Genomic DNA, 12,957 nt, shown 5'->3' with positions numbered 1-12,957 from the left:
GCACGCATTGGAATTAGCAGTCAGATCAAAGCTGGGGGTGTCATGGGAGTATCCAAAACCTCTGTGTATCTAGAATAGAGATATCATTTTGCTGTGTACTACTTCTATTTTTATAATGATATGGAGAGAGTGGAAAAATGGAGACATCAAGGGGAAATCAAGCTGTAGTTGAACATAATTAACCACATGTATATGCAGTAAAATCCACCAAACCAAAGTAAAGACAGCAAACAACTAAGGACAGAGTAAACAGTGAGAAGTCAGCTAAAACATACACTGGGATTTTTTTCGCCAGCTAAGAGACAGAATGAAACTAGCAGACAATCTTCAGGTTGGATACTGGTGGTTACTCATGGGAGACGTGAAATGCTACAGAGCACTGCGGCGGATTGAGACTTGTGTTTATTTGTAGATTTCCTATGTATAAACTGAAACTACCAGGCTCTTCCTCTTTTTTATCGTATGGTTGTTTACCCTGAAGATACACAAGTTATGTAAGGATCTGTGCAAAGACAAAATGGCTATTAGCTTTAACACTTGTGGGCAAACACACACACACACGCACAGTTTAAGAATCATTTCTCTTACCATCACAGTCGCCCAAGTGGGCCACGTTTCCCTGTTCAACATCTTGCTCGAACGGCAGTCTACAGAGGAGAAGAGACAAAGTCATTAATCAGAAGACACAGCGACTCGGCCACTGACACACAGCACAGATCCACTCTGATAGGGGGGAAACTATCTCAATGTTATGGCAGAGGACAAGTTACAAGGGAGCGTATATCACTACAAGCTCCTTTAACACTTAGATTGAAGAAATGTTTGTTTTCATTTTAAGAGAGTGAGGGGGAAAAAATCATTATAACTGCAAAAGAACTGAAGAGGCCCCTGAGCCACCTGATATGGCTCTATAATCACCATTATAATTTAAAGATAACCACATATGCCTGCAGGGTCATTAATTAACCTAATTAATGCATTGAATTGCAAATATCTGGAGCAAAATAGCATACTTGTCTTCACATTAGATGTTTGTGGTGTAAATATAAATCTCATGCCCTCAGGGATTACAGATTTAGAGTACTTGCAAATCTTCTTTGCCTATTAATATGCAGCAGAGGATCTTAAAAATGTATCATCCGATCATAATATCAGCTGTATAAAAAAATCAATTACACATTTATGAAAAAGTAATTTGTCATTAAAGTCAAATAATCAGCAGAGGAAAACCTCAAACTTTACCTGTTTTCAGTTAATCCAGGTAACTGATGACATATCTTATTTCTACAACCCTTTCCCCGAGCTTTAAAACTCATTTCCCATTTGGGGAACATGGGAGCATGGAAAACTCAAAGGACAATAACATATGATGAAATGAGGCAGCGCAGAGGAAATGAGAATGGCACACAGTCCAGGTGCTCACAAAGGAAAACATAACTGCTTTTGGTCATGGTTCATGTTAGGGAAAACAGAATAGTTGCAATGGACAGGATGTGAGTAAGTATGCAGGTGTGTGTGTATACAAATGTACACGGCTGCCGGCGAAATTCAATACAGACGACATTTATAATGAAGGCCATGTGAGTGAAAAAACTTGTATTTACTCTAAGCTATTTAATTAAAACATATGACACTTTTGTATTTGGCCTCTGCAAATACACAGATCTATGAAAGATGTAAGAAGGTCTCCATAATTCGCCTTGATAGAAAAACAGTAGACAAACACTGACAAATTTGTAGCTAAACTGTACATCATAACAATGTCCAACTAATGGCAAAAAGTGTATGAAAGGTACAGTACTGTATACTATACTTTAACATTTTGGGAAATACACTTTACTTTATAGAATGTTTGTGTAGTAATACTCTATGAAGCTATAGCTAATCACCATAACCATCACATTAAGTTTAAGCTTTAATTTGACATGATGTTGTGTGCTGAATTTCTGGTCGACTCCTGGAAGGCAAAATGGGTGTAAAGGTATTAGAAATATTCCTTTAATCAACATATTTTCTAATCCCTCCATGACATAAAGATGTTTGTGATCTGTTGGCTATAAACTGTCAGAAGTAACCACTGACAAAAACACATCACATAACTGCTCAACAAAAGTTAAAAAACATTTACAGATTTTCATGGTTTTACTCTGAATCACCATCACAAACTACTTTTGCACATCCAGAGCACAAATTCTTTGGGGAGGCCGAATAGAGTTTCTTGGGACAAGTGACCGAGATGTCAGTATTCTGCAGTTGGTCAATATTAGTGCTTTTTATAGCTATAAAACACTTTGACAAATTTGTCCAACTATGCTGTGAACCTACAGCAGCTGTTATGTTAATAAAGAATAATGTTTTGCTTTCAGTTGGCTGCCTCTCTGGGTTTTAGCTTGTGAGTGTGTGTGTCTGTGTGTTTTATTTCTAGTACACTGTACCAGGTACACTGACTAAAACATCACTGATAGAGACCACACTGTAAGATTGTTGAGCACTATGACACAGCAAATGATTTCCAGACTGTTTCAGCTGTAAAATAATGACAGTTAACACACTGAACATGGGTCAATGTTAAACATATTGAACCCCAATAAAACTAAACATGAAACCATTTTTTACTTCTTCTTCTAAAACAACCACAACCGCTACTTTCATTAAAAATACAAAACTTCACTCCCACAGAAAGTTACCAAGCTACAATCTGATGTTATACAATGCCAACTGCTGAGCTCTCCTCCGGCGTCAGTTTGCAAAGAGAGGCTGCATTATTCCACAAAGAGGAAATCCACAGTAACTCAATGCGCAATCGATTGCCGAGTTGACCGCCCTTGGTAAATCAAATCAAGATCAACACAGAGGCCTTTAATAGTATAAGCAGACAGCCTGAGGTGGTCTTTAAGGCTCATGTTGTCTGTTCTGCTGGTTCTATACCTGTGTTTTGAAGGTCTAATTCAATAAGCAGCCTGACTAAAGAGAAATTTGATTTAACTGGAGGGAAACAGCCCCAACTGGAGATGAGCTGTCAAGACAGACCAGATTTCAGTTGTAGAAGGAAAGGAAGGTCACACAGACTTAGGAGCACACACAGACACACACATAGACACACACACACACACAAACACACACACACACACACACACAGACACACACACGCACACAAGCTAATGTTCACTGACATGCAGATAAGAAGACATATACACATATTGATGCACACTTTCAAGAAACACACAGGTGTGAAAATGCAGACAGTGTTATACAGGAAAGAAATTATCACAAAACTCAGACACACACCTACACAGTGTTACATAGCTTTCACTTGATAACAAGCAAAGTAAAAGAACAAAGCTTTGTTTAAAAGCAGCAGCAGCAGCAGACATCTTAAATCAATAGGTGTACACAAAGCAGACAGTGTGACAGGTTTATAGAGGGCAACAGTGCTTTTCAGACACTCATATGGTTGCAGGTAGAATCAAGGACCATGTATGTATGACATTGGGATGACCAATAAAGAGAGAAATACATAAGATCAAATCAAATGAAGCAAAACAAATAAACTAAAGACACAGTTAGTACAGACGCAGAGGGAGTTCTGTACTGGGACGACATAAATATAAACCAAGAGGTGTAATACCTGGTCCCAGGCCTGAGGAAAGAGCAGGTGCTTCCTCTGGTCCAGCCACAGTAAGGATCCCTAGAAGCAATACAGTTCCTGCAGAGACAGACAAAAAGTTCCTTCAGTGCACGAATTGTAGCCTCTCCCTTCTGGTGTTCTTGATTTCAATAATGGTTCTCAAAATGTGTACATTTTAAGCCACAAACTACAAATTCCAACTACCTGCACTTTGATTTTCTGTTATTTCCTCCTTGTGAATAGTTTCAAACTTGCTTGATAATGGTATTCATCTAAGTGATGAATAACACTGTTAGAGGTAAAATATTGAGAAATGGTAATAAAGTAGAGAGGAGGGGCCACATAAATAAAACCATGCTTGTTAGGAATCCAAACCAGGTCTAGGAAGCAAGAGAAATGTTATTAAAAACTGTAGGTACGGTAGTTGGACAAAATTGTCTGTCCCCTCTACCTCTCACCAGAGCATTGGAATGTAGCATGGAGATGTAGTTGATAGTTTTGGACTAAGATATTATGTGGATTCTTAAAATTGTTCTCGGGGAATAAGACCTCAAACATTCTTCACTGGTTAAAAAACAGATCTGAAGCTGCTGAAGTGTGACTAAGAATTCTTAGTAAACTCAAATAAAACATTATTTCTGCTATTCATCTAAACACATAACAACACAAATTAAACACACCTCAGAAAGCATGTGAGTGTTTCTTAATGTGCTCTGGATTACACGCTTGTATGACTCACCTGGTTCAGTGAACACACTGCACGCCTGATGTGCTGCTGTGTGTATCAGTTTGTGTTAGTGTGTCAATGGACCCTAACAGGCCACAGGCATCTACACCGGGAAAGTGTGCCAGTCAGGGTGCGTATTATGGTGCTTGTGTGGGTGTACGCAGGTGAAATATCATTACTTTAAATATATGCATATTTATGTTTAATAATGTAGGATTAGTAGACTCAGGGTACTTATTCTTTTTCTGAACTGGAACGCTGCACATTCAAAGTTAAACACATTCGCACTGGTACGATACCAGAATAACCAAACTTCATTGTGGTTTGTGATAATCTAATAACTTCTGGGAGAAGTGGTTATGACATGTAATTTCTCTGTGAAAAAAGATGATAAAGCTGCTAAAGGTAATGTGATTACATTAACACATAAATTCTTGATTATGCCTGACATGTATATAGTACTATCACAGAACTGATGATCCACAATAATAACATTAGTATGTTGCTATTTCTTTACATCTTCGATCATTATTATTTTTTAGATTATTACATTTTACATTGTCAGTAACTATTAGCATTATTAGCATTAGTTACAATTCCAGAGCATCTTATAGTATGCTGAAGTTTCAATTGCTTTGTGAAGTAATAATACCATATTATATTTAATGGTGGTGTATTACACTAACAGCTTTTTTTAGATTTCCCTCCTATTTAGAGGAGCTTTTTATTGCATTTGCATTGTATTCTACAGCAGTTAACAGATTATCACCTTGCTCAAGGGCATAATGACAGTGGTTATTAAGTTGCAATACTGTGTTATTATTGCAAGAAAATTCAGGTCAACTCTAGAGCCATCACGGCGTCTTGCTCAAGGACACTTGTGAAGGCCATATGGCCCGTGAATGTTCACCTAACTTCTTGTTATGCTGACCTGATGCACCTTTTCGGTCAACGTTGGCACCTTACAGCACATGGTGCAGACTTACTTCATGCATCGAGAGTAGAGCTGGCATCGTGCCACCGGTACTCTAACCACACAGGACGGGAAGGTGAGAAGCAGAGTGTGGCTTGCCCGGTCCAAAATCAGAGACAACAGCTGCCTGGCCTGTGGCGAGTCTTCAGCACACCTGCAACACCCACACAGACACACACGTACACACACACAGAAATGCAAACAGGCAGGCACACACAAAACAAAAAATGCATTAGGCAATTTCAATTACCAGACCGAGACTGCACATTAAACCTCTGACCTCACTCTGGACATTACAGCAAGAGAAAAAGCCATTCCTCATGATGCAATGTCAAGCATAACCGAACATAAAGAGCTCCATAAATAAAAGCTATAATTAAAGGCCATCCATGTAGCAGGATGTTACAGTGTCAACTCAAATATGCACAGTGCTGATTGTAGAGGTTTGAGGGGCCGGCTGGGCATCGAAAAACAGCAACTGGAAGCTGAATCGCTTCTAATTGGCAGTTAAAGCTACAAAAGCTGGCACCAACCTGCCTCCATGCAGCAGGATTTATACATTTTTATGCACATGTGCACTCATGCATCAGTTGTATCTGGATGGTTTATGGTAATAACATTGCAGTGGGCCCAGAGTCATTAAAAAGAATCTATCATTCTGCTTAGGCCAAGCTGTGAGTCATTCTTCACAGCCAATATCATGAAAGGCAGGGGGGGAGGAGGGGAGAGATGTGGAGAATGTAAAAAACAAAAAAAACAAATAACAAAGGCAAGGCAAGAAAAATCAAAGTCGAAAGATTCATGAAAATAAAATAAAAGAGAGACACAGTGAGAGAAAAAAATACTCGATTAGTGTTAAAATCTGCTGGTTCATTATGGCAACCAGCCAGTCGCAAACCAGAGATTTATATTTGATTCCAATTCTATCACTAACACACTCATCCTCTTACAGGATACATATCCTGTGGTTTATTACAGGGCACAAAACATCACCTTGTCTGTGAATGAAAGAAGATGCTGGCCTGTCCTGGAGCACAAGAGGACAAAAAACTGGTGTGACAGTGCTCTGTCTCCTGATTAGCTGGTTGCCTGCTGTGATAGCAGGACTGTCATTGACCACCTGGTGGGCTCAACATGCACACCAAATTATCCCTCACACACCGGCTCCCATCCACACCAGCTCATTCATCACACGGTCCACTCATTTCATTTGCCATCACTAGCCCTCATTTGGCCACGTCTCAAGCAGAACAAATAAGCTGAGGCACATATTGGGAAGCATATTTTGGAAGGGATGGGAAAGGAAGGATGTCTATTACCAAATAAGAAGTACAAGTAGATTAGACTCTAGCTTAGGAAAAATTGTTTCCAGCCAGTTGGTTCAAGAAATGATACTTTCCTCTCTCATTGCAGGAAGAAAATGGCATATCTATCAGGCAGCACAATTACCACAGCATAAAGCTAGTGTTTAGTAACATGTACTTTCTTTTAAAATGCCTCTAATTATCCTTGGTGAAAGATAATCACAAGCCAAATCTGCCTGCATGTGTGTGCAAATTCACCCCCCAACCCCCACCCCCGCCTGCAGCTATCCACCATGTGGAACAGTGAATCTCAACAAAGAACAAAAATGAAAAATGAAGAGGCATTGCACTCAGTGTTCATTACGTAATGATGTGCATCCACTGAAGCTGCCGACTTCATGCAAAATGCTAATTAGAATCCCAATTCACTCCAATCTGTTGTGAGGATCCAGATATTAAATACGATTCAGCTTCAGAATAAAGATAAAGGGTCATTTTGCCTGACAGTGTGTAATTTTGGTCAAGGATAAGGATAATGTGATTTTATCATCATTTCATTACTTTCTGATGTTTTCCCCCTATGTCGCAGCCTCATTAGAAGGTGTTGCTGATAATGAATATTAGTCTCTACTGCTATTCTTTTCAGTTTGCCCTATTTGTATTCTCTGCATGGGTTTGTATCGTCTCAGCTCCAGCACAATTATGTGCATCTCTCTGAGAAGAGGTGAGGTTTTCTGCATAATTCAGGACACGTCACGTTTCCAGGACATGTCATGGTTTTTTTTTCTTCCTTGTGTCTCTTTTTCCAGGTGTATCACACCACCAGCTCCCCTCACTGTGTATACATCAACCCCAGATGTCATTTAACCCTTTCCAGGTCACTGCTGCTGTGAACTGCTTTATATAAAGCTCTCTTAAGTCTTACATTTTGGGAAACACACTTCATTTCTGTGCTTAGGGAGATTGAGTTGATTGACACCAGTCTCCATCAAATATAAGACTGTGCTACAGCTGGTTAACTTGGCTTAGCTTAAACATTGGAATCTATGCCCAAAGATAATCAAATCCATTTACATGCACCTTTAAATCTCATTAATGAGCACATCAGGCAGCCGCACAGTGATCCAGGAAGTTAGTGCACAATTCCAAGAAAAAATAAGTGGCACATTATGCTCGGGAAAGCACAACAGGACAATGTGACTATGCTCTTTATACATGCATTAAACAAAGAAGATCTATGTGATAATTATGTGTTTTTGTTTCTTTCGGATGGAGCCAGGGTAGATGGTAAACGCTGCTCCTAGTGCTAGGCTAACTGACTTTTGCTTGTCACTTCATAGTTATTGCCCAAAACTCACAAAAAAAAAGGCTAATCAGCAAGGAAATGTAAAAAAAAGTACCAAAATTTTTAACTACTCCTTTAACATTTCCCAGCTTACTTATCAGGGTTGAATCCTTCCAGTTCCTCAAGGAAGATGTTGCTGTTGGTGACAGTGTTGTCCTGGTTGGGCATGATGAGGAACTTGAGGATGGTCCCTCTGCTCGAACCGAGGAACAGGACAGTTCGGTTTTTGTAAGGCCCAGCTTCTGTATCCACCACAATCTTATTCAGCTGGTACCTACACAGCAGGAGAGGGGTAGCACTGCATTAACAACACAGGACTGTGCAGCTCATTTGGGAATTTTCTTCCAAGAAAGTTAAAAGTATTGTAAAGTAGCTCCTGGAGGCAAAGAGTTTAGGATTTAAGTGCATTACAACTGATTGGTTGAGGTGTAAAATACAGACTCTTGTGAATTTCAATCATAATATGCAATTTTCTCTTGAGCCACTGCAAAATGAAATGCATTCCATAGAGGGAAAAAAAAAGCTAAAAAATTTGCATAATAAACTAATTACGGCAGACATTCATTCATTAATAACATCAGTCAAGTAAATGGGCTCTTCCTGTAATAAAAGCAGTGTTGCTGAGCTACACACAGTCTAATGTGCATGAAAATAATCCATGTTGTGCCAGGTGTTTAATATTTCACATACGTCCGTTCCTCAGCCACCTGGTGGCTGGAGGCAGAGGGACTCCACACAAAACAACTGGGATATGTATCCTGCATCCTGTGTGTGCCTACGCTTAGGCAACCTGGGTCATTGTTAGAGAAACACTAGGATTTGCTTCCATTCACTTTTGACCTTTTTAATTTAACCAAGCTAATTACGTTAACATGCTGCAATTACTAGGACACAGAGTTGGTGTTTGATTTTTGGTTTGAGTTCTGTCTTACCTGACCATAGTTCTGACAATCCAGGGTCTTTGTCCAAGTGATGGGATGGCTTCATCCATCAGCGGGTGAGTCTTGACAAAGTTCAGCATCTCATCAGGAAAAGAGTTGGACGAATTAAACCTGGATCCTTGAACAGCACAGCCACCAGGTCTGGGGACAAGTTTGGACACGTGTTTAGCAACCCCTGTGTGACTTTCAGTGTTTGGAGTTTCTACAGGCTATAACACCAACCTGTGTGCACTGTAATTCTATGTTCTTCATTACCTGTTTATTCAATCAGTCTAGCTTCACCTGATGTGTGTATAAAATCTATCCCTAGACATAAACTCCAGCCCACAGAACACATTTTCCTGGGCAATATTATGGCTAACTTGGATCATAATACTGTTGTTCATAATACTGTTTGCTTCTCACAGTCAATAGCAATCTAAACACACATGCAGAAGGTGATTGTAGCCGACTGCACCTTGGCTTAGGAATGAGTTCATCTGGAACAGGCGTCCAAATAGACTCAGGTGATTTCTGCTCCTTGAACCTCCCATCAAACACCGCAGCCAGCTGCTCCATGTCAAAGGCACACACAGCTGAACCTGGGATACTAGAGGAATGAAGACAGAGCAGTAAGACAGAGGCACATGGAGGCAGAGACTGCTGATTGATAAAACACTTGGAGCTGATATGAAGTAACTGTCAGTCCTGTTACTTTCAGACAGGGATATAAAAAAAAATAAGTGATGGGAGAAAGAAAGTGTAACATAGTGAAGATAATACCGTCACTGAAAAATAGACTGTGAAACGTGAAAAAGGACAAAAGTTAAAATATAGAAAGTACATTGTGAGCATGAGAAAGCGATAGGCACCCAGCAAAGATGACAAATTGGATTTGGGCTGTTCATATTTTGACATTCAATGCTTAAACACAAAGGAAATTGTTATTGAGACAGAAAGAAAGACAGGATAAGATAGATAGTGTCAGCTCCGTGGGCGAAAGATAGATATACAGCGGATGCAATAGATAGATTAGGCCCATGAAAAGAGCTTGGCTGGAATTCTTGGAAAATAAAACGAAAAAGGAAATGAGTCACTGAATATTTTGCCTTTCACAAAGGGGATGAAGGTCCTCGTAAAGGAAATGAACCTAACAACACATTCCAGTAAAATGCCTGGCGCACCTTGGAGGCTGTTTAACCACTTGTGAACGCTTCGACAGGGAACAGAACATCTGCTTCAAGAAGTGTCCATTGGCCACAGACATGCACACAAACAAGCAGACACAGACACAACCAACGAACAGAGACACGTTCACACAAAGTTAGACCTTCTCCTGACTGAGCCTGATGATACATGTTTGTGTTTTGGCTACAGAGAAAGAAATAAAGAGAGCGGTGTCAGGGAGAGATAAGGAATGAGTTTTTAAAAAACATCCCATGCTTCCTGCTCTGAGACTCAACTCTGCTCTGAAAGTGTCCTCATCAATGACTAATGGTGTGCGTGGTGTGAGAGCTAGTGACTAAGTGCTAACACTTCAGCAATACACATACACTGAATGGTAGGGAGTCTGAGTCACCTACAACCTGCTGCTACATGAATCCCACACATGCCCCATCTGTTCCTACTTTCTCTTTTTCTTCAAAAGAAAAAAAGAAAAATTAATCCAACTAGTGATTTGAAGGTTTGTGCCCCGGCGATTATGAACTGAACTGAGCCAAGCGGTGATTCTCTTTAGTGCCCCTTTGAAAGTCGCAGAAGGGTGTGCTTGGGAAGGCAGCGCCCGAAGGCTGGATTTTGGTAGCAGCAGGGCTCCATGCTCTCCTGATCTGCCATTTGATCAGGTCGCCCAGTCTCCTTCTGTACTTATCATTCATAGGCAGGGACGTGACTCAACCCCGGCCGGCACGGCAGAGCTGCAGGGATATCTGCGGACGATACGTGTTCTCTCACAAGACAACAGGCACCAGATGTTGTGTGTGACATGTCTGCCAGCTCGGCACCAATGCCAGCTTGGCTTCCTTTCTCTACCTTCTCCCACCCGTCATCATCCTCAGCCGTCTCTCACTACAGGTCAGTGGGTTTGCCCCCTGCAGAGCTCTCTGTCTAGCCAAAAGGCCTTAGGCTGTTTTTCTCTCAGAATTCTTTTAATTATTCCAATTCTCACACTGTAGTGGTCTCTCCTGCTGATGTTTGTTAGTCCAAGTATGTTGCTTTAATGTGCATAAATTTCATTTTCCCAGCTATAGCCCACACTTGACACTAGCTACCTTTTTTACATTCAGATTTTGCTTGTTCCTCTTGCTCTGTCCATTGGAATTTGTCCTTCCTTTACTTTTTCTCCTTGTCTTGGGTTGAGTGGCAGGCTGTCCAGACTAGATGCATAGGGTGTCCGTCTTAGAGGGCTGCCATGGAGTCTAAAGTACTTCCTCGCTATTTAACAAGCTCCCTGACAGCTTGGCATAACACAGTCCTCGCGAACACGTGGATGAGGAAGGGGAGAAGAAGGTAGGATGGGAAGTTTCACTGTCAATCTTTCAGTTAATCTTTCAGAGATTTTAGGCCTGACAAATAGTTGAGACTTGGAATTTAGTATGGCTATCATACTGTAAGTAAGGAAATAGAGAGATATGGCATGAATTAGTCACACAGGACATATGTGATTTATTGTCAAATTAAAGTTGATAAATAAAAAGACACAAACAGCCCAAGAAACTTTTCATTTTCTTTATTTATAAAGAAAATTTATATACTTGATTTGTATCAAACTTGGGATAGAGTTCCAAACACAATTTATCTGGCTGCTAAATGACTAAATGATCTGGCTGACTGTTGTTGGATTTTGCTGCTGTTAGAATTTCTTCTTTTTAGGCTCATGGGATATTTTTGTGACTAAAATGTAATTCTGCTTCATCTGCTTAGTAAACAGTCTATATCTCCTACACAGCTCCCCATGAACAAGTGTCATTAATAGTCTGAAATGCGTGATTAACTACAAGTTTGTGCAGATAACAGAGTTTAGTACAGGAAATATGATGTGAAAGTACAGAGAGAACGATTCATGAAGAACAAAAAAGTTCAGACAATAAAAGAAAAATGTTCTTGCAAGGGGCTCAATTGCTTTATATCGATAGACATTTTGGGAAACACACCACATTACTTTTTCTGTCAGGACAGGATTTGAAGATATTGCCTTTATAATGCATCTGTGTGGTAAATATGAAGCTGGAACCATGGCAAAGTTTGCCTGTAGCTTAGGCTAAAGAATGAAACAGAGGATAACAGTGAGCCTGGCACTGTCCTCATTGAATTCGTTTATTTTCCTAATATGAATAACAATTCAACAATATGCTCAATTTCTTTTAGCAATTGTTTTAATCATTTAAACAATTTCCAATTACACCTTAAATACCAGATCCTGTGCACCTCCCTGAACTCCACATTAATCTTCACCTTTAATATTACTTCATAATCTGTTTATTTTAATATTCATCCACAAAATCTCTCATTTGATTTGTTTTATGTATTGATGCAGCATAATTTTTCATTCTTTACCTTGATTATTTCACAAACCCCACCCCCCTGTGGTTCCTTATTTCTTCATTACCTGAATATTCTAGTCCAAGTGGACAAGTTACCAGTTCCTTCACGTCTCTGTATTTCACTGTGACATGGCTCTACTGTCAACTACCTGTGATATCCCTTTCCTATACACGCTTCTGTGTCTCTAGCTGTCTACATAACTATGTATTCCTCTGCCTTTTCGACTTGTAGGCCCGGGGGAACTAGCTTGCACATCTGTGCATCCTCCCCTGTGTCACACTAAACCTGTTCTCCTCCTTGTCCTCCTCATTTCCCTTCCTCTCCTGTGTTTTCCCAGAAGGACATTCTGCTGTCTGTCTAACCCTGTTATTTGGGATTCTTTTTACCAAACCAACATGGCCTCCCACTCTCAGGATGCACTAGATTTACTTAACTTTTGATGGGATGTTTTCTTTACATTCCTGCACTGCTCCATTAAGCCTAATGAGCCATTGCAGTCTAGTTTAGCAGCAATAGA

The 12,957-nt window shown here is 40.1% G+C and overlaps 1 protein-coding gene across 2 annotated transcripts in view; it reads right to left on the bottom strand.

Moving 5' to 3' along the window:
* sema6bb (sema domain, transmembrane domain (TM), and cytoplasmic domain, (semaphorin) 6Bb) overlaps positions 1–12,957 on the bottom strand; it is a 116,942-nt gene that overhangs the window by 25,058 nt on the left and 78,927 nt on the right. For both annotated transcript variants that reach the window (XM_067513388.1, XM_067513387.1), the window contains exons 11-16: positions 9,376–9,507; positions 8,910–9,059; positions 8,072–8,251; positions 5,342–5,482; positions 3,629–3,706; positions 589–647 (exon numbers count right to left, since the gene is read on the bottom strand). In XM_067513388.1, the coding sequence (XP_067369489.1) occupies positions 589–647; positions 3,629–3,706; positions 5,342–5,482; positions 8,072–8,251; positions 8,910–9,059; positions 9,376–9,507 (740 nt within the window). The remainder of the gene's footprint in view (positions 1–588; positions 648–3,628; positions 3,707–5,341; positions 5,483–8,071; positions 8,252–8,909; positions 9,060–9,375; positions 9,508–12,957) is intronic.

Source organism: Channa argus, chromosome 8, assembly GCF_033026475.1.
Source record: "Channa argus isolate prfri chromosome 8, Channa argus male v1.0, whole genome shotgun sequence".
Classification (NCBI taxonomy): domain Eukaryota; kingdom Metazoa; phylum Chordata; class Actinopteri; order Anabantiformes; family Channidae; genus Channa; species Channa argus.
The sequence above is the reverse complement of the archived record's forward strand: the minus strand, read 5'-3'. Positions and strand labels throughout refer to the sequence as shown.